Source organism: Patella vulgata, chromosome 4 (assembly GCF_932274485.2).
Source record: "Patella vulgata chromosome 4, xgPatVulg1.2, whole genome shotgun sequence".
Classification (NCBI taxonomy): Eukaryota; Metazoa; Mollusca; class Gastropoda; family Patellidae; genus Patella; species Patella vulgata.
In genome coordinates, this window is record NC_065882.2 from 77,221,005 (window position 1) to 77,244,429 (window position 23,425).

General features: G+C 35.4%; 1 protein-coding gene and 1 long non-coding RNA gene across 2 annotated transcripts; one reads left to right on the forward strand and one right to left on the reverse strand.

Annotated features, from left to right (window-relative positions):
• The first annotated feature begins 8,389 nt into the window (after positions 1 to 8,389).
• Positions 8,390 to 19,389, forward strand: LOC126819443 (uncharacterized). The gene is made up of 9 exons (XM_050547480.1): positions 8,390 to 8,464; positions 9,358 to 9,678; positions 11,029 to 11,115; positions 11,929 to 12,021; positions 14,254 to 14,361; positions 15,237 to 15,693; positions 15,982 to 16,159; positions 16,533 to 16,727; positions 18,127 to 19,389. The coding sequence occupies exons 6-9, from the start codon at positions 15,331 to 15,333 to the stop codon at positions 18,411 to 18,413; spliced, it is 1,023 nt and encodes a 340-aa protein (XP_050403437.1). The 5' UTR covers positions 8,390 to 8,464; positions 9,358 to 9,678; positions 11,029 to 11,115; positions 11,929 to 12,021; positions 14,254 to 14,361; positions 15,237 to 15,330; the 3' UTR covers positions 18,414 to 19,389.
• Positions 18,353 to 22,328, reverse strand: LOC126819449 (uncharacterized). Its single transcript, XR_007679623.2, has 4 exons — positions 21,621 to 22,328; positions 20,365 to 20,613; positions 19,393 to 19,666; positions 18,353 to 18,715 (listed from the first exon to the last, which is right to left on the reverse strand). It is a non-coding gene; the product is annotated as an uncharacterized LOC126819449 (long non-coding RNA).
• Between the last annotated feature and the right edge of the window lie 1,097 nt (positions 22,329 to 23,425).

Here is a 23,425-nt window from a genome sequence, read left to right on the forward strand (position 1 = left end):
TTTCTGGTACTTTATCTTGTCCTCTTGGAGAAAGGTATTTCCTAAATTCAGCCATTGTACGTTCGTGTGGCTCGGATCCCAGTGGTAGATGAGGCCTGGTCGGTACGTAATCCCATGCTATCGTCGATTCAACTCCAGTTGGGATACGAGATGAATTGGGAATTTCTAAAAAGGGCGAAACGTCCGACAGGTTAGTGCAACGAGTACGAACTTGTGTCGAACAAGTAACAGAATCACTGTAAGATCGAAATTTGCGTACTTCTGTTGACATCTTTTAAAATTTGTATCAAACGAACGCTTCGAACAACTCCAACCAATGCTTCCTGCAACTATGACTTCCACTTGATCAGACAGTTTGTATACACTCCTGGTATAACTCCCTTCACAATAACAACTTGAAAGCGGTTTTTTTAAGTTTAAAGAAACGCAATTTAGAGACTGCAATAGTTTTAAACACAAAGTTTCTTTATATGAACTTACAAACATAAATATCGTGTCTCTGGAATGTTGCGGCAGGTTTAGCTTTTTATGCAGAAAATACTAAAAAATTTCAGACAAAAGAAAGGAAATGTTCCATCAGTTTTAATCCTCAAGTCAACTCCTGATCTCTAACAATTAATCCAGTATATTTAATATCCGTTCTTATATAAAGAAAATATATCTCTCAAAATAAGACTTTTGATAACAACAATCGATCATTTAATAAGAAGAAAAACAAGTCGTGGTAAATCCGTATGCGGCTAATAAGATCCCTCTATCAATAAATTGTATTTAAATGGTTGTTATTCTTGTCTGAATTTATTGAATATCCGTGAAAACCAAAGATCGGATCATAAATACATAAATATCGTGGTCGAGGTACAAATGATTAACTATATTGCGGTATTTTTACGCCCACTTCACAAATCTCTGTAAGATAAATCGTAAAATAAGAATAACGTTGATAAGAATTCACACACTTCGTCCGAACAATATCTTAAGCATTAGTTTTCATTGTTTAAGGAAAACAAGAGATTGGTCTTACTACACCCAGTTATACGAGTTTAAATTTAAAGAGTTCAAAGACTTTTCAGGTCTCAACCAGTTGCTGTTCACGAATATGGCAATAATATTAGGAAATTAAATCTGGAAATACATTTCTATGTCGAATACCGAATGAGGTATCGATATGCCCCTTTTATACAACCCGCACTGAGGTGCCTCCAACAATCCAAAAGCCAGTAAAGATGATTTTGGGAACTCTGAAGTTGTCCTTCCTCTTCAACAGGGCCGCGGTAGTCTGTAATGTATTATACCTGATAAAGATATTGATAGACTGTTATGTATTATACCTGATAAAGAAATTGATAGGAAATCACAATGGCTGCCTTTATAGGTGAATTGTTTCAACAAAATATTTACTTTTGCTAGAGGTGTTATGTCCCTTTCACCTCGTGGTCACCCCTGTTAATTGACCACTGTCCACTTTAGTTCATTTATTTTCCATGTAGTAATAGCCAATGTTATAGATTTAGATAAAACGGTGTTTACTAAGTAAACATGGTTTTACATGTAACATGAATATAACTGGAGGTCTAAACGTTAATCAATTAAAAGACATATTAGATCCGTGTAGAATACGTAGAGGTAAATTTTGTGCTAATTGTCTTTCTATATTTGGAGGGTTGGATGACCGACCGACCGAATGTTTAGCGCGTTGTATCATAAGGTCTGCAAAGGATCCCTTGACAGTTGGAATTCGATATAAGAGTAGGCCATAGTGCCGCTGTCAGAGCACACTGTATGGCGTATGCTCGTCTTCATTAGCCCAGTTCGGAGCAGAACAGTAGGAAGTTAAATTTCATTTCATTTGAGTCAACTGGTGTGGTTTCGATTCCCCGGTTGTGCATGACAAGGAGTAGGGTCACCTGTCCAACCTCGTGGGGTTTTCTCCGAGTCCTTCCGTTTCCTCGCACTGTTAAAGATCCCTACTCACAAGCGAATTATTGAAATACAATTGAAGCATATGTTACACCCGAGTGGACGTTAAACCACATCTAAAGTAATGTTGAGAATATAATGGCGGTGGAGAAAACCAATAAAAAAAAAATAGAGATCTGGAGCTCGAACTGACGTCAACATTGATGACAAACCGGATATCCGGGATGCATCTGAGTAGATGTCTCTTTATGGTTTAGGGTCGCAGTCGGGTATCCGTACTATGTCATTACCCCCCCCCCCCCACCCCGCTCTTTGGGGTTAATAACAGGTGAAATTTGACTTTATAAATGAGCATTCTGTACCCAGGGGATACTCCGATCATCTAGTGCTCGTGCGATAGTTTCGTACGAAAGAATGTGTTGAGGATTTGAGGAAAATAACTCGAGACAAAACATGGCCTTGGATAGGGGAGTTATTCGCTATGGAGTGTTAATGGCAGAATATGTTTCCCGGGCCTAACCTTTTCTATAACTAACAATTTAGCCAGGTTAATGACGTTTACATAGAAGAAACCCATATAATGTAGGAAACCCTGTCTTATCCCGATTAATATTTACTTTACTCGAGTGAGGGGTAAGCTTTTATTTACAAAAAGGCGTGCTAAACAAAACGGAAGTTAGCCATGACAATAATATTGACACAAGCCAATGGCTCCTTGACATTACAGCATGGCAATCTCTACGGTATTTATTATAGGTCTAGATGAAATCAAACATTACACAGGAATGACAAATTCCTACCAATCAGCTTTATTTTGTCATTTTAGTAAAAGTTAAGAGACTTATAGTCTTCTGTTTAGAATTAAACTGTATTAGTAAATCATCTTAAAAATTGAAACCCAATATACCTTTATTCTGATTGGTTGCTTCTAGGGTTGCTTTTTTGAAATATGTACATATATAAATAGGCAAGAACATTGATTTAAAATCTGATTAAAAGATTTTTTGATATTTCAAAAACCTCCGGAAACATTAAGGAAATTGTGGTGTTAAAAGGCAAACTAGGTCTTGTCGGGACTAATATATGAAGAGTCCAGCGGAAGAACGAGACTTTTAGACGAGAATGCTTGACGCGAACAGAACAACGAGTGGGTTTAATTACAACTTCAAAATGATGTTTAATGCGAATCATAATTACCAGTACAACAACTGACTTCCACTTTTAATCCAAATTAAGGTCAAATAAATACGATGGGCTTGTATTTGTCCGGGAGGCCATTTCAGAAGGGCCTTGTTTCGATGTGACTCCGATCGTTTTTACCTGAAATTGATTGTTCCACAGAAAGCTTATATAATTTGCTACCAGATGGCGCCATTAACTGGGGTTCGTTGCTATAGACCCCTACGCGCAAGCGAATTATTGAAATATAATTGAACCATGTCTTAGTTCCGAAATGACCTAGTTTGTATCGAGTGAACATTAACCGTTCCTCCCCCTCTCTCTCTCTCTGAGAGACTTGCACAAATACATATTTGAAACCATAATCTTGTATGAAAAAACAACAATGAAATTGGGTTTAACGTCCCATTTTTATTCGCCCACATTTTCATGTGGATGTAATTGTCGCCCCTGTCCGTCCGTTCACATTTTGTTTGTTGACGCTCTGCATACTAAGGTTGTGTACCCTCTAAAAGTCACAATGTTTATCTTATTTTGATGAAACTTAAAATATGGTTATATCCCGAAGATCTAGGGGTTTTTTTTATAGATATTTACGCATATTGGGCCGTAACTACTTGTATTATGGCCCCTGATTGTACACAAAATCGTTTCTGTTTTAAGCTTGATCTCTGTCTATCTCGCAAAATGTGGGCATATCTTGCATGGCTACCGCTTCTTGAATATTATGTAATAGTCAGAAACTAAAAATTGTACTTTTACCTCATTTGCAATGGTGGCACCGGCATTGTATAATACGTAATTTGGAATTTGAAAAATGTCTGGGACAAGGAACACTACAGGAATACAAGTTCAGCTTAGCATTGATCCGAAAGGGGCGCAGGACCGCACAGGGCTCCGATATGACTAACTTGGCATGGAAAGTAGCATATCATTGTCTCATACATGCATTAATTTGTTAAGCCCGTCATTAATGGGGGATTGGATGGCCGAATGGTTTCGATTCCCCGATTGTACGTGACAAGGAGTAGAATCGCCTGTCACACACCTCGTGGGTTTTCTCCGGGTCCTCCATATGTTAGTCCCGTATGACCAAGTTTGTGTCAAGTGGACGTTAAACCTCATTTCTCTCTTTCTCTCCGTCATTAATGGGTGCAACTGTAATATTATGTTCGTCCTACCTAATGTCAAGAGAGGGAGAGGTTAACGTCCACGCGCGAAAAAAGAAAGTAGATCATATGACTCAATAACAGATCTCGTCATGATTTGAAGAACACGCGTGAGCTCACCCCCCACCCCACCCCGAGGTCAGCAAATAACAATATACTGTATATTGAACAGGACTCCCACCCCCCTCGACACACACACACACACACCAATACACTCTCAGACACCGAGGTCAACAAATATTATAACGGATATTGAACAGGCCAATATATATATATATATATATTTAACTTCATGTCGCGTATATCGGTTAATATATTCCGTCTGAGTTGTGACGTTTTTTGTGATTATATCAATGTTTGTTTTTCTATACATGTATATATATACCAAGCTTCAACAAATTACATTTACTCAGATATAATTTAAAACGGATTAACCCTCACCGACATTTTACTATGTTTACATATATATTTTATTTTGCTCCCTCGACACACAGCAATCTTTCAGACACACAGAAGAAATATTGCTACTGTGAGGTAATCAAAAAAATATATATTGTGGATTAGGGCTATATTGAGACTACTGTTGGGTTCATTTTAATTTCCATGGTTACACGTGTCACACTTGAGAAGAATTTTGCCCAGACAGCGAAGTTTCTAAGCGCCAATGGATTATTTGACCTACAGTGTCAAGAATCACGAATGTTTTTTTCCCAACCGACGCTGGTATTCTTAAAATATAGCAATGGCCTTAAGGATAGTCTACTTGAGCGCTGTTGGCCGTCGTCGAACAACCTTGAAAAATAGGATGTCACGCGATAGGACATCCTAGATCTGTAATCTCATTGGTTCAATTCATTCTGGAACATATGTTGCCAGATAATGCGGAACAATGGGGTTTAACGTCCTACAGCTCTGCCCCAACTGGGATAATATAATGACGACAAGCATACGCCATGCAGTGTGGTAGGAGATAAATTCTGTCTGGACAGCGGCGCTACGGTCTATTCTAATTTCAACTACATGTATCAACGTGTGTACACAGGACGTCGGTTTTTCACCCATGCTCACTGGCTCCCTAGTTAATAATCTAACGACTTTAATTACCATCTTGCCCTTCTTTATTTGTCAAAATAATATACTGAAACACAATAATAACGGGATCCTTACTAAACGTGTGAGCATGCTGCAAGACCGGATATGACGTCAAACTACACTCGCGATTTAGTGGGTTGAAAGCTTCGTCCCGCTACATACTTCCCACGTTCGTTCTTTTCCGTTCTGTTTTCGCAAATTTTCGTCAATTTTGTCCATTTCTGGAGCGGATGAAAACGAATGGAGCCACCCCCGAACGCTTGCTCGTCCGCTGTGTCCTTTTTGCATACGTTTTGTGTCCATCGGCCACTGGGACCGGGCCTTAATATCAAGAGTTCCTTTGTGTGTACATTGGTGAAATTGTTTATTGTGTCGCCCAGTCGGCTGGTGGCAATTAAAGCCTAGTTCATAACCCGCCCTACATGCTACTACGGAATCTCTCGGTCATGTACTCCACTCAAAATGTGGGGGGTCCGGGACATTTTTCCTAGTTTGCCCCCCCCCCCCCCCCGAACCCCGAACCCCCGGTAGAACCGGTACTGCTCGGGATGGTTCTCAACCAACGCCAGTGTCAGTAACGCTTGAATATCTGCCGCCTCAATCCACGTCAGTGTCTGTACGGCTTGACTAACGCCGCCGCCTCAACCCACGCAAGTGTCCGTACCGCTTGACTACTATGGAGGGGGATCCTCGCCAAAACTCTCAATTTGTGAAAATACATTTGTCGATTTGTCAAAGTACATTTGTTAATTTGTCAAAATACAAAATACATTTGTCGATTTGTCAAAGTACATTTGTTAATTTGTCAAAATGCAAAATACATTTGTCGATTTTTGAAAATGCATTTGTTGATTTGTCATACAACAAAAATACATTTTTTCATGTGTGAAAATACCTGTCTAACCTACAAAGCACAAATTTTGAAATAACACAGCTTAACTTTACAGTTTCAAGATATGTAATTTCAACATTTGTATTTTCAAGATATGTAATTTCAACATTTGTAGTTTCAACATTTGCAGTTTCAACAGTTGTATTAACGACACTTGCATTATCAAGCCTTGCATTAACAAGCCATGCGTTAGCGAACTATGACCATATTTGGGTTGATGACGTTGATCATTAATCCGGAAAACGCCGAGTTTGGTCCTACAATGATGTCTCCCGTCTCAATAAAAATATCTCTTCTTGGGTGGAGTTTTTCAAGGGGAACTACTCCCATTATTTCCGTTCTTCAAACAGCAAATGAAACTAGTTTATAGGCAAATTCGTAAGTAATTCTCTCTGTGAATCAGATTGGTTTATAGGCTAGAGTAATATTTTTTAATTAGTAAATTTAGACAGTTTTAATTTGTAAAATCATATATCAACAGACATATCAATAATACAGGTGAAATTAGTTTTTGTTGTCAAAATTTATATTTGAAGATATTTGCACGAATTCGCGGAATTGGGGTGACACTGTGACTTTGAAACAGACACATAAATAGTAGTAGTTTTAGGCTATAATATTAATAATACCGTAGATCCACACATCTACTTTGACTAATATTTGAATTAAAATATTTTCTTAGATTTTGTTTTTATATGCATTGTGGTCTAGTCTATACTGGCGAGAGTTTTTATCCAGATTTAATGAAACTTTGTATGTAGCCTGTAGGGTATCTTTGTCTTCGTAAAATGAAGTTGGGTTTGATAGGCCTAACATTTGCAAGAGTTACTGCTCGTCTGCTCTTTCTTGTGTGCTCTGTATAGAGACTCCAATCAGTGCATAAAAATGAGATGTTAAAAACTCCATTTCATTCATTTATTATCTAAACTAGATGCCATATTTTTTTTTTATCCAAACATATTAATCAAACTTAGGCCAAAAAAATACCTGTGTTTCCTTTTTCCTCTCCAAAAAAAAATATTTCCTCTCCAAAAAAAAATAGAGTCGGTAGGTAGGGTACTAGGGATTAAGTTGTTTTTTTTTCTGTTTCCCCTGCCCCTTCTTTTTTTTCGCAAATAGTAAGGAAAAATATTCCTGAAATACTCAATCAAACTGATTTTTATACACCCACATACAAATTACGTGCAGAGTTAAGCCTCTTTTTGGGCAAAGTTCGTCAATTTAGACTTTGTGAGTCGGTAGCTAGGGATTAAGTTGGGGTTTTTTTCCGGTTCCCCTGCGGCCTCTTTTTTTTCGCAAATAGTAAAGAAAAATATTGCTGAAATACTCAACCAAACTGGTTTTTATGCGCCCACATAAAAATTACTTGCAGAGTTATGCCCCTTTTTCGACAAAATTCGTCAATTTAGACTTTGTGAACGCGATAGTCTACAATGTTCATCCGATAGAAATGAAACTTGGCATATCCAAAGATCTCGCATGAGTTCGAATTTGGTGCAATTCGAAAATTACGTTCAGAGTTATGCCCATTTTTTCGACAAACTTCGCCAATTTAGACTGTGAACGCGATAAGAGTCTACAATTTTCATTTGATGGAAACGAAACTTGGCATGTGTCATGGTCCGATCTTAATGAAACTTGTTATGTGTCTTTATCGCTATACAGTGCAGATCAAGTGCGAATTGGTTGCGATGCGATAAAAATCATTGAAGTTACTACCTTACTTGAGCAAAGCTGCTGGTGGGCGTATATCGCATGGCGACCGCTTGTTTTCCTTAAAACTATTTTTTCCCTGACAGGCCTATTTTATTCCTGGATGAACATCCACGAATTCCGGAAGAATATATACCCCTTTCTAGACAACACTGTTTATTCGAACTTAACGATTCTTAGTACCGTACGTATCTTTGTTTCCATGCAATGAAGGTCATGTTTGAATTTGGTTGTGATTCGATAAAAATCGTTAAGAGTTACTGCCTTTAGTTTGCCTGTGCACTTAAGGTGTAAGTCCAGTTATATTTCAAAAATACTTACAGGGTTATTCTGTTTTTGATAATGTCTAATTTTGAGAAAATGTTCTTGTTTTGGGTGTCTGTTGTGTTGTTGTCCAACTAAAATTCTTTTTTATATTTTTCAGAATAAAAGAGTTGCTGGTACTGGTAGACAGAACACATGGACTCATCGTTTTTTTTGTGTGTCAAGTTGCACACAGGTAAAGTATTTATATGATAAATGAACATATTGGAATAAGCTGAATTTTAATAGGGCTCATCATCGCCCAGTCCACAAGGAATTTTTCATACAGCAAGGGCAAGAACTCTGAAAATAAACATTGGATGAATTCTGTATGTGTTCACAATACATTGTGGACTACAGACAAATGAAAGATAGACAGAGACGACATGTTCTTTGGTGGTTGTATTAAAACTATGCAGACACGATTGAATAATAATAATAATAACTTTATTCAGATACTACAAGGCCATAGGCCCATTGTACATCGAATATATAGTATGTTATGAGAACATCGACAAACTAACAATAAACAAAACAGTATACACATTATATACATACAGATGTGACATTCAATTGATAGTGGTACATAGTTTAGGTAGATGTGGTAGTAGGTGATAGCTTGTAGCCATATAGTAATACATATGTCACAGTTGATTTTGACCAAACATTTTACCACAAACATCACATTTAATACAGGGTAATAGTGGGTTGTGATCATTGTAGTTAAGTTGCAATGGCAGGAGCATTAACTGTCAAAAATGACATTAGGAAATCACTAAGTTACTACCTTTTGACATTATTACAACCTGAAGTTAGAAAGGTTCGACATAGATGCTACAACGCAGAATTATGCGGTCAAATCAAATTATTTCAATGTGAAGTTTGGATATTGGATTGTATAAGAGCAAGTTACTACCTTTTACCTTAGGTAGTACGACCAGGAAACTAAATCATGAGATTTGAACATTTGAATAATATTTATTATAGTAAGCTTATATTTCAGATGATTTATATTATTTAAGATTTTCAACAAATTTCTAGCTATTATTTGAATTTATGTACCAGTATGTATTTTTAATATATTTTTAGAACACTGTCCCTGATCGGTTCGCAAGAAAAGTCACACAGGATGCTGGACTGGGAGAAAAAAGAATAACTCTTTTTAAGAATGATGATGCGAAGTATTTTTCAAATGAAATATATTCACATTATCCAAAATTGATAGATGGAGGAGGGTATGATCTAAATCGTGCCATAGGAAGAACCATAATGGAGTTTATTGACCCCCCTCCATCAGGGTACACAAGTGCTTTTCTGGCACAGTCATACATTGGACAAGCCATCATATATATCAAACCCTTACAGAGAGATCTGGATATTACTATTAGTGGGACTCCAAAAGGCATGCAGGTATGTACAGTCGAGTTTTTTATACGCCCACGCCATCGCCCCTGTCCATCTGCCCACAATTTGTTGTAAACCAAATAGAGACCAGAGTTAACAAAACTTACTGTAGTTGTTTATACATCCAGCATATGGAAGAAGCCTATCAACGTTTTCCGAAATTATTCCTGGCAAGCTACCTTATCCACTATTTGATTGATAATACCATTTTTGCAGTAGGTGATAAAATCATTCAACAGATCATTGGCCTTCCTATGGACACTGATCCTGCGCCATTTATGGCAAATGGAAACCTGCATAAATACAAATTCGATTTTCAAGATAGGAGTAAAACTAACTAACTGCACGCAATCTTAATAACACATTTCGATATATTGACGATGTAACTGCCATTAATGATAAGGGAAATTTTAAGCGCTACAGAGACCAAATCTATCCACCTGAACTTGTACTCAATAAAGAAAACACTGGAGATCTACATGCTGCATTCCTTGATATTGATATCACTATTGATGACTGTACTTTTAATACTACTGTATATGACAAAACAGATTATTTCCCTTTTGATGTAATTAAATATCCCTCAACTGAAAGTAATAGTAATAATGAAAATACCTTATATAATGTTTTTTACTCTCAGACATTTAGATTTATAAACATATGTAGCCGTCTTCAAATTTTATAAATAAATTAGTTTCTTTGTATAAGAAATGTTTAAATAAAGGTGCTCTTCACAGCAGACTTCACAGACAAATTGAAAAACTAATAAACAATCACAAATTGGATAAATTTAAAGTCTTTAATTCTAACTTTGGACAGCTAATATTTGATTCGTTATCATAATTTTATATTTTGTAAAATTATATGTTACTCTCCTATGGAGCGAATAGTATTTGACGTTTAGTGACTTGTTGCTGAGTTTGCGCTTACGGAGACCCCGTGGACCACAGCCCTTTCGTCAAGTGATTTTGATTGCTACTGGTAGAGTTTGTTTGTCTTCTCTGGGAGTATTTGCCTTTTTATGTACTGTGTATATTGTGTCTTGTATTATATACTGTGTGTGTTATGTCTTGTATATATCTAGTGTTGTGCAGTCTACCTGCATCGTCTATTACATTATATTAAACACAAACTTTTGGTTGAATATAGGATAGAGTAGTGAATGTCAAATTATTAGCATTTAATTTGTAGAGTTTCATAATTCAAGAATTCTATTACATTGGGGTTTTACAGTTTAAAGAATATAAACCTATTCTGATCAGATTTGTGAGATTCAGATATAGCTCTATAATACCGTCTTGATTTCTCCATGTATAATATTCTGGGATAAAAACTGAAACTATCTTTTACTTACAGTCAGATATGATAACACAGGAGTGCATGGATTGCGGTGAAAAAGTGCCTTTAAATAATTTGAGAAAACATATACAAGAATTTCATGAGGTAAGTAAGCATTGCAAACTAATCAAAGGTTAGAAATTAAGCATAATCTTGAAATATGATTTTTATGTGCCCATATGTTATTTTGTTTCGTAAATTGTCCTTGCACTAGTCCGTCCATATTTTCGGACCATAATTTGGTCGTATAAAAACCTGTAGCTATGCACTTTAGCCAAGCTCAGCCATAGCACTAATAATATAGTGGCAGTACGGCAAACAGAAAACAATGTGAAATAAAGATCATTGACCGATTAGGAACCCTTAAACCGCATGAAATTAACACAAATTCGTTTTATTATATTGTAGACCTTTTCTATGCCTGTCCTCTTTTCATAATTCATGATACAAATCATAGCTTTAAAACTGTTAGCTACATTACTTGCAAAATCCAGTTTCTAGGTTGTTTTTCTCATGTTTATTTTATTATTTGACCTTTTAAATACATTTCAACACATTTACTATCCAGTACCTAATGTATTACTATTTGTTTTGTTTATATTACTGTTCTGAATGATTTGACTTGAGGGTTCTCCCTTGAAACTGGTGGTACCAGTAATGTTTTGGCTGTCACATTTAGATTCTGCTGTTAGTTGTATCTAGTTTAATAATAATTTTTGTTTGCTGATGAATGGATAACTTTCCGAAATGTTGCGTTGTTTTGCATCTGTTATCGACTTATTCGCCTACCATTACATGTTGAGCGTTTTAACTTGTTTTCTGAATAACCAATGTCATGTTAACTCATTGTTTTTACTCACTATGTGATAACCTATTGACTTTGCCTTCATTGAATTATTATTAAAATTTTTAATTTAGCTTCAGGAAGATAATTTACCTAAAATAAAGAGACAGAAGTCAGAGCAGTTGTCCTCTGTTACTCCTATTTGTAAATATGCTTGTGTAAGTGAGGTGAGTTAATAGTGTTTGAATTTGTAAGAAAATTAAAAGTGGTATTCAGAACGCAGATCTCATTAGCACAAATAAACAACATTTTCATGACATTATTTGACAGGACAGCCTTCTAAAGTCACTTAGTTTGTGATGTAAAAACTCTTATTTTTTTGCCAATAATGAAATAATTGTTAGGGAGAGGAGTCTCACATAGCCTTTAGCCTGTTCTCTGATCCTTTTCCATGTGAATAAAATATTGCATTAAAAAAAAAATTTGTCAAAAATAATTTTTTTAAAGCTTCTTTGAACAAAATTTTTCTTTGACACTGCATTTGTCCTGCACACCTTTAACATTTTTTTATGTTATGCCACACATCACACCCGGAACTGAAAATCCCGTAAGGGATGGTCATACAAGAAATTTGAAAATATATTCTGTATATTTTACAACTTTTTGCGACCATGCCTTACCGAATTTTCATGTTCCAGAAGTGACATATGGTAGAACATGGTACAGTGCTGTTAATGAGGTGGAGGTCAATTGAAATGTTGCAGAATTTTTTTTGAAGTATTCACATCGGCTTAAATTACCCTCTATATGCTATGAAAATATCAAATTACACGAAACAATATTTTTAAAATCACAGATGAAAATATTTTGAAAATTTGGTTGCTGTGTTAACAAATCGTGTGTTGATTTTCTTTTGTGGCCGTTTGTATATTATTAATATTTGTGATAAGACGACCTACAATTTTTGCAGAATTCAACCAAGAACGAAGAACTTGTTGTTCATGAAACTAAGTATTTCATTTTGCAAAGTTTATATTTTTGTTTTTTCATAGTTATGAACCTGATCATATGAGTTTTTGTTATGATTCATTGTTAAAGGGATAGATGCATGTAATTATATGTTTACTACCGGTATATAGAGATGATAATTTAAGCTTCTCATAACAGTTTTCAGATTGTGTATATAAGTATTCAAGCCCCAACCCTTTTACAATTTCCTTTATGCCGTGCCAAGGATCTATTATATGTCATTGCCTCGTCCACGGCACCAACAACACCTACACGATCTAATTGGATCTAAAAAGCCTGTAATATTAGGAATCTAAATTTATGTGAAAATAGCTTAAAACAGCCTCTATTAATTGTAAACTGTATAATTTTGTGAAACATTCCCTTAAATGTTAGTTTTGTAGTTATGTTATTCTTCTTTTTATACACCCACTTGTGGTCGTATATTGGTGTCGCCTCGGCGTCCGTCCATCGTTATACGCGCCCAAAATTTAATTTTGGTCGTATATTGTCGTCGCCCCTGTCCGTCCACAATTTCTTGTGATCACTCTCACGCCTAAAGTTTTCGACCGATTTTGTTAATAATTGGTATGTGAGTTCGCATTTTGAACGTAACTTGCAGAATTATTGCCTTTGCCCATAATTTCATGAATTTTTGTGGCCACTCCAACGCCTAGAGTTTTCAACCGATTTCGTTCATACTTGGTATGTAAGTTCATAGCCATAAGGTATAGGATAAGTTGTGTCTTGGCTATGATTCTAAAGTAACATGGAGAGTTATTGCCCTTTTTCCAAAACTTGCTAATGTCCAGAGACTGCATGTATTTTGGAATATACTTGGTTAGTAAGTTCATAAACATGGTGTAAGTCCAGTTATATTCCAAATATTGTTTAAAGGGTTATTGTCCTTGCTTCTTGATAAGGTCTAATTATGAGAAAATGCTGCTGTTTTGGGCGCATATTGTGTTGGCGTTTAACTCTTGTTTTGTTGGCGTTTAACTCTTGTTTTAATTTTAATATTGAATGATAATGATGAGTATTATTATTATCAATAATATGGACGGATTATAATAATCATGGTTATAAGACATCTGTCATGAATTTAACATTTTCCATAAGAGACAGATAGTCTTGTTTCATTTACACTTTATCTGTGGCCTCTCCAGTTCCCAATTTAAAAAGAAAATTATTAGAGTTAACAAAAATATATGCATATTTTTATACGCACAAACAGTGTTTGGTTGCATATTGTCTTCATGTGGGATGGCCCCGTTAAGTTATAGGAGGTATTGAAATTTCAAATTCGATATCGGTACGGTATTGTTTTTTGCACAATAGTAGGCATTGATGTGCATGTATTGACACAATACTGACACCACACAGTTTATACAGTATATCCGATATACTATTTGGCCCATCTCTATCAGCCTCTACTTTTGTTTAATTTACAGCCTGAAATCTTGCCCAATTTGCGGTCTAGAATTTGATGAGGATTTAGTTGAAATACATGCTGCATCTTGCGGCGAAGATGACAAGAAAACAGACGAAGGAAGGACACAGTAAACAATTTTTTTATTCCTATAATATAATATCTTTTATACTTTGTGTGTTTATAGAAACATGTTTGCATTTTCACTTTCGAAAAACTATTCATGCGGATCACATATTTAATGGTATCTCTAAATATATTATATTATACCTTCATTTTTATGTCATATTTTTTATACACCAAAGGTTAATATGGTAGTATAATGTCGTTGTCTCTTCCATCCGTCGGCCCATCCACAATTTCATACTTTTAAATCAATTTCATTCAAATTTGGTATTGAGGTTCATATTCGTAAGATCTTGGTTAAATTGTAACTTGAAGGTCAAGTGCGAATTTGGGTGCGCTGCGATAAAAATCATTACAGTTATTGCCCTTATTTCGCCTGAAAATTGTATTTTAGATTTTGTGTGCTCTTTGGAGCCAGAGTTTTTGGCCGATCTGAATGAAACTAGGACGATTTGAATTTTATGATGATTCGATAAACGTAGTCAGTTACTCGACTGTGTACAACCCGTCTATAGTTAGCCTAGTTAGTGCAGAAAAATGGGACGTTAAACTCCATTTCATTTCATTCATTTGGACTGTGTAGATATAAATTTATTGTCAAAGCTACCGTGGGCGTATATCGCATGGCAATCGCTTGTTTTTAATACTTACGATATAATTTAATTTCTCTTGGAATTGTTTATCTGTTTTCAAAGAAGCTTAGCAAAATGTGCAGTTATCAACATTTTCCATCACAATTTAGATCTTGATGAAACAACGCGGCCATTTTGGGTGAATGTCATCACTATATGTAGACCTATATTGCTATTATTATGTTGTATACTGTTTAAATGTATCTGAGCAATAATCGATTGATAAATGTGTTGGTTTTGTTTTCAGGACTGGTAATTTAAAATATGATTTGCATCAACTGTCCGAGAAAATTTTTGGTCAAAATGTAAAGGAGAGATTCCATGTCTCAGTAGTTAGAAAAATGTTTTTGCAAACAGCCATGGAAAATCTGGAAGATTTTGAATTTGATCAACTGTTAAATGTAATATTCATAGGGGAAGATGGGGTGGATGCAGGCGGCTTAACAAGGGAGTTTTTCTCTCTTATCTTTAAACATACTCCCATTTTTGAAAATAGTGGTTTTGCCATCAATTCAACACTACTACAGAATAAAACATACAAGACTATAGGCAAAGTTGTTGCCTTTTCTATCTTAATGGGAAATCAAGGACCAAGATGCCTTCTACCACAGTTTACTAAATTCATCCTTCAGAATGCACAACCTGCAGTTGGTGAAATTTCAGATGAAATGTTAACTGGAGATGTTCTCCAAGCTCTTAAAGAGGTAGGTTGGTAATTGCAGCTCAAATGAAACAATTTTCATTTTATAGTCCATATTAAATTGTGGCCTGTGAACACGATAAGGGCTACAGTTGTTACCTGTGTAGTAAAAAATGTTTGCGAACACAAGTTATTGGCCATTGTTTGTCCAAAAGTCAGATAATTGACTTCGCGTACATTCAATCTATGGCATGTTCAACTTTTGTTTGATTTATTAAAAGTAGTTCTTACTCTCCTGTTTAAATATAAATTTATTGTCAAAGCTATCACTTGTTAATCTTTGCTATTGTAGATTGATTCTTTAGAAGCTCTAAATGTATCAGAGGTTTTTGAGAAAAATGCTGATATATTGGAATCTGCAGGATATAAAAAGATGTTGACATTAGAAAACAAAAAAGAAGCCATGTTAGCGATTCGATGCCATTATGGATTTTATCGTTTTTTGCCACCATTACTGCAGTTCATAGAAGGTAAGTCTGTGTCAATTGGGCCCGACAAATTGGCCTCGCGACAATTTGACCCGCTCAAATAGTCGGGAGCCAATTGTCGCGAGGCCAATTGACGGACCGCCAAGTTAGTCTATGAAAGTATTTGCTGACTTATCTTAATTGTTCTCTTTGTGGAGCTGTGAAATGTAATTGTGTTTTTATGGTGCTTTTTTTTTTTAAACATGAACAAAAATTTAAAACAAACCCAACAAAAACATTTTGAAATTATACAGACTGAAATGGCATATATCCAATATATGCAACTTTTACCCCTCAGCATTAAATTTCAAGGCTGTGATAATAGAAATGATATAAATTAATTTGTACAGATACACATAGATCTTATATTTTTTAGGTCTCAAACTTCATGGTGTTTATAAATTATTAATGCAGTATTCAGCAGAAGCCACCGAATACTTTAGCCGGACAGATGTTAAGGCTTTGGATGTAATTAATTTGTTTCATCCTAGTTTCTCAATTAAACCAGAAGACAAGGAGTTAGAAGAGATAATTGTGTACAATTTTCATCAGTTTTTGAAGAAACTTGAACGTAAGTATAAGTTATTACTTTTAAAGAGTTTAATAACCAGAATTATATAGTCTGGGATTCTGTACAACCTTACACCATCTCTTCTCCTTAATTTCTTGTCATATTTCGGTGGATGCACAACTGTATATTATCAGATGATAGAGGAGATCTTTAGCTTTTTTTAGACTCATCATTGAGTTCCACACTTAATAACATTAGAAGGAAATAATGTATGCTTTAAGTTTTGAAAGGACTTTATGTATGAGTTCGAATTGATTTCTAAACTGAAAAAATTTATAAATCAATTCTAACTCACTTAGAACATGACCTCTACTTTCAACACTAATACCAAATGAAATGAAATAGAGTTTAACGTCCCATTTTTATGCACTGTTTAGGTTAACTAGAGACGGACATTTGCCAAGCGTGTGCAATGAGGGTAACTAACTGAGAGGAGGATGCCTATTACATTTTGTATAGTAAATGTTCGCTGAGGGCAGAACTAGAAGCCAAACAAATTCTATTGATTTCTGATAATTAAATGTGACAATCCTTGTCGACTGCCCGGACGATTTAGCTGCTGTGGGTTCCCTTTTGTGCCAATAGGTTGATTTGTTCCGCTCTTTGCAATTCCTTAAAGGTTCTTTGACACTTCTAAAAATTATTTGTATTTTGACTAAAGTGCACATAATTATATTTTATATAATAGAGAATGTTTAATATATATATAAAAAAAACTTTTTCAACAGAATTTACGATGAATGTAAATTTGTTACTTTTGAGGCGAAATATAAGTGCAATGAGTCTGAATTCAATGAAAAATAATAATTTCTATAATATTCAATACATTGTAATTGCATATGCATGTACTTAATCTTTCCTTAAACTACCCCCCTGAGATGACTAAACATTGGGGTGATTTAGTCAATGATTAAGTACAAGTCAACGTTCGAGAATACCACATTTTATGGTATTCTCGAACAATGATTAACTCATTGATTAGGCTAATCAAAGTTTATAAAAATCTTAGCTTAAAATTTAATCAGCCTTTCAGAATATGGCTGGTCGAAAAGTCAGAGATTAAATCTATGATTAGCACTAATCCAATTTCGAGAATACGGGCCTAAGAGTTTTGGCGAGGATCCCCCTCCGTCAAGGGTCGAAATGTTCATGCACCTGTCGCTGAGATCCATTACCTGTGCATATCGGAAAATAGCTCAAACTAAAGTTTATGCATGTATTAGGAAATTAGTTATGAATATTTTACTGATACATTCTAAAATATAATGAATGCCGGCAGGCGGCAGCCCTTCATAGAAGACTAGTAGCTGCCTTGAAGTTAAACTGCTGTATGGCGTATGTTAACTTTCTTGATGGTCTTTTGTTTCAAATTATTTAACAAGTTTGTATATATTTTTAGGTGGAAAAATCAGTACCCAGTGGTTGGATATGGAAACAGATCTCGAAGATGATGTTCAACTGAATACTGGACATTTTCTTCTGGCAACAACTGGTAGCCCTGCCATATCTCCAAATATAGGAGATGGGCTACTACTATTTGACCATGAAAATTTAAACTGCACTACAGTAAATACATGTGCGCCATCTATTACTATTAACCAAACGAAATATATGAAAGAATACGATTTCCTAGAAAATGCTTTTATTAACATAATTGTATGTGCTTATGGTTTTGGTTTGAATTGAAAATGTATGTAGCATGAACTGGGCCTCTGTTGGTGAAATACCCAATAAAAACCTATTAATTGAAAAAAAGCAGTGTTGATTTCCTAATTCATTTCATGATAATTAGAAATGAAATTTACGGTTGCAAGAAACAAGTCCATTCCCTGATTTTCTGAATCGAATAAAGGATTTATTTGGCACATCAATTCTTCCATCTTTTGATCAGTTAAAGATATAGGAAAATGACCAATAACAACTCTTTCTGGTTCATCATCATATGCCATCAAACCATTTTGTATTGTTCCGTAACTTTGAAAGTCTGCCTATAAAAAAATATTTAAAATCTAATGAACGTCTGTTTGGGATTGAATTTATAGGTTTATTTAAGATATAAGTTTATTTCATATTGTAAACAAGAATTTTAACGAAACTTGCTGTAGTTGTTTATACCAGCATAAGGAAGAAGCCTATCGAAATTCAATGTTTTCCAGAGTTATTGACCTTGATTCACGAAACCTTGTAAACGTGATAGAGACCAGAGTTGCTGTAATTGTTTATAAAAATGGCGAAAATTAGGTCAAGTCACAAAATCATCTGATTCTGACGAAGCAAGCAATTAATTATATATTATTGAGGTCACTGATTATGAATATGCTAGTTTAAAAGTTGTATCTTATCTTTGAAAAGGTTGAAAGTTTCATTTTACTAGTTATTGTGCATGCCCATAAAAACTTCTTCTTTACACGATAGAGATCACAGTTCTCAACGAAAAGTTTTGAAACTTTCTGGGATATAATAACAGTTGTTGGGGTGTATAAGGTTGGAGACTTCTATCTTATCATTAACAGATTAAATCATTTGTTTGCTATGGAAATTAAAATATCCCAAAATCTCACCCTCCAATTTTTGAATATTTTTAGGCATAATCTTAACCACTGTCAAAAAATGAAAGATTATATTAATCTGGATTTCTTGAATAAACATATCAATGAAAATATACCTCAGAAGCAAGATTTTCATTTGGATCCAGGATTTGACCATCTATCCATAACTGTAACGGCGTTTTCTGATTAGCTGTCCTAATAGATCGCCTGATAAAGGCCTCTCTAAATTCGTTCAAGTGTTTTTGAATCCTTGGTATGAAGATATAGTGTAGGGCTTGAATATGTATTTCATCAGTTGGTATAAATATGTTTTCTGCTTCCATGTAGCAAAAAAGGTAGTAGAAAAAACTGATGCATCCCATCCACAAATCTCTCCAAAATCTCTCTATTCTTTGAAATAAAAAAAAAATTAAGTGTGATGATCTATTTCACTGTTAAAATATGAACAGGTTGTTGAAAATGACACCAGAGCAACAAATTGTCAACATTCCTTTCATGAAACCACACAAAGTCACAGAATGAATGTTTTTAGCAAAGTCTAGACAATGGTACATAATTTGATTTTTGAACAAACTACTTTACCTACATTTGATGACGACAAAGACACATTAAAACTCTGGAATCTAGATTACAAACAAAGGGCAGTAACTCTGGTGATTGTTATTGAATCGTATCAAATATTGAACATGACATTCGTTTTCTGAACGCTAATATACGATCACAAGTTTAAAATTCTAATTAGGTGATAAATGTTACATATCCATTGGTTAACGCAAAACTGCACATATCTTTAATATTAATGAAAACCCTCGAATGGCACGAAGACTGCTGATTATCGTTTATAATAGTTGAAACCTCTTAATACTGTAGTCAAGTGGAAGAAGTCTGAAACATGTTCCAAACAATAATACGGGCATTCTGTATGATGCTTCACACTGACTAACTATCAAGATTTTAAACCATTTAAACTTGGCATATTTTTATGGGATCAAGGACCATAACTTGAAAATTATTATTCAAAGGATAATGCGAACAGACAGATGTATAACATAAAATCGAACATATTAATGCAGACGTACTAAATTTACCTCTGATTATGGACACTTCTTCCAGTAATATGGCTGCCTCTTCCAAAACCTCTGGAATTTATCATATATTCTGCAACACGAACGTTCTCGCCCCCTTTATCCGATCTAACTCTCCATGGCAATCCATAATTTTGAACAGCTTCATTAAATGCTTGCATAACAGTTTCTGCTCTATTGTTGTTGCTAATCTTTAAATATGTAGGGAGGCGAGAATAACCGTCTATACCTCCATGAACAACTAAGTGCCAGCTTAAAAGATATGGAAAAAATATACAAATGATCATTACTCAGCTACCACTAATCAAACTGAACTGCGATGAGTTAATGTTAATGTTAAAGATACAATATATAATATACCGGTAATTGACAAACCGCCATTCCATCGTGTTTCGAAAAATGCAACCCATATAAAATATTATACTAGTCATACAAATACAGTAAGCCTATATATCATAAACCAGTCTGACATTAATGATATTGAATAGCTGGTTTCGAATGGGTGTTAAAAATCCAAATATGGATTTTGGATTAATTATCTTGAGTAAGCGAACTCACTTAACAGGAGTCAGAAATCAACAATGATTACTACAGTACGAAGACTCTTAAATCAATTCTATAAGCTTACATTACAAAACGGTATATCACCTGTAAGCAGGTATGGAGGGGGACACACCTGGCCAAAACCAGTTGGGTCCCGACCCAAAGGGCCTTTCAAAAATTTATGCATGTTAATAGTCAGTTTTAAAGCGAAGATTGCACATTCAGCAATTGAAATGAAATGAAATGGAGATTAACGTCCCATTTTTCTGCACTAATTTATAGGCTAACTAGAGACGGGCATTTGCCAAGCGTGTGCAATGAGGGTAAATTTTGCTAAGGCAGCGGCAACACCCTATTCTCACTACCGATTTTAACTGCCGAGGTGACTTTAACATGCCCTCTCGTAGCTTAGTGAACACAGGCCTCCGTTTTTCATCCTATCCAATGGACTAGAACGCTTTTCCATGTCATTCCCCACCTGACAAGGGGGAACCCAGTCGAGAAAATCCACAAGGTCGACCCGATCTCCGCCAGAATTCGAACCTGGGACCCCCACCATGAACGGCAAGCGTCCTAGCCACTCGGCCACACCAGGCCCCCATCCAGCAATTGAATTTTCAAATATTCACGGCATACAACGCCATGCACTGCTAGTCCCTCTTTGGGCTGATAAATAAGCTTAGTCCGCCCCTGCCTGTAATTGAGTCAATACTAACCTTATCAATTTATGATAGCCGTCTATATGCCACAATGAGTTTGGCGCACGAACAGAATATCTTCTTCGTCTTACTGGATTTAAAGTAAGTCGACGATAGAGAACACCTTCTATATCAACCCTTCTCATCGATTCACGAACCCTGTATTCTTGAATTATATGTCCTTTACTGTGCAGGTGTCAATTACTATTTCATCTAGCTCATCATTGGAAATATGACTATATTTTTCATTTAATGAAATACCATATTCAAGCAATCTTCGACTCATGGTTCTGGGACTAATATTAAATAAATTGGCCATGTCATTCAATTTGAATCCATTAGAAACCAAAAATTCTAGCTGTTCAAATGGAACTAACTTTGATGGTCGTCCAGTATGTCCTGGTGACAATGAATGTCCGAGAGATCCAGTTATAACTTCATTGGCCTGCTTTCGTTCGATTAAATTTGCAGCATTTTGAATATGAAATAAACAAGTTTGTAATCCATTCATCGTTATACTGTCTTCTTCCGTGGAAGGCATGGAACACATTAAATCTGAGACAATACCTGCTACTGTATGTATATCATGTATGATGTCTGAAAGCGATTGAAAATTTTGTGTATCTAACAAATTGCAAATTCCCTCTATTCGGGACTTCACTTCATGAATAAGTTCATTGGCCATGTTGAAGAACGGAAATAATGAGAGTAGTTCCCCTTGAAAAACTCCACCCAAGAAGAGATGTTTTTATTGAGACGGGAGACATCATTGCAGGACCAAACTCGGCGTTTTCCGGATTAATGATCAACGTCATCAACCCAAATATGGTCATAGTTCGCTAACGCATGGCTTGTTAATGCAAGGCTCGATAATGCAAGTGTCGTTAATACAACTGTTGAAACTGCAAATGTTGAAACTACAAATGTTGAAATTACATATCTTGAAAATATACAAATGTTGAAATTACATATCTTGAAACTGTAAAGTTAAGCTGTGTTATTTCAAAATTTGTGCTTTGTAGGTTAGACAGGTATTTTCACACATGAAAAAATGTATTTTTGTTGTATGACAAATCAACAAATGCATTTTCACAAATCGACAAATGTATTTTGCATTTTGACAAATTAACAAATGTACTTTGACAAATCGACAAATGTATTTTGTATTTTGACAAATTAACAAATGTACTTTGACAAATCGACAAATGTATTTTCACAAATTGAGAGTTTTGGCGAGGATCCCCCTCCATAGACTACTGCCGCCTCAACCCACGCCAGTGTCCGTACTGCTTAACTATACCATACCACCGCACCAACCCACGTCAGTGTCCGTACCGCTTAACTATCCACCGCCTCAATCCACGCCAGTGTCCGTAACGCTTGACTACCGCCGCCTCAAACCACGCCTTGTCCTGACCACTCTAATAACGCCACCGCAACACACACTAGTGTTCGTACCGACTGATTAACGTCGCCTCAATTGCTAGTGTCCGTACCTATGGCTTCATTTATTAACGATACGGGCAACATGAGTAAGAAAAAGATAAAACAGGCATCATAATCCAATAATCCCAAACAAATCGAACGAGTATTATTCACAGTGTCCGCCATTTTGAATATATAGAAACCATCAAAAAAGTCACAGATTCATAATTGAAGATAAATAATTAAATCTTTTGTCTCTTAATTAGTTTATTACTACTCTTACTGTAAATAGTAATCAACACTAATCCGAGAATGATTAATAGACAAAAGATATCTCTATTATTGGTATCCAATTGATTGATAACTGACATAGCCAAGTGCAATAGACTGTAACGTGT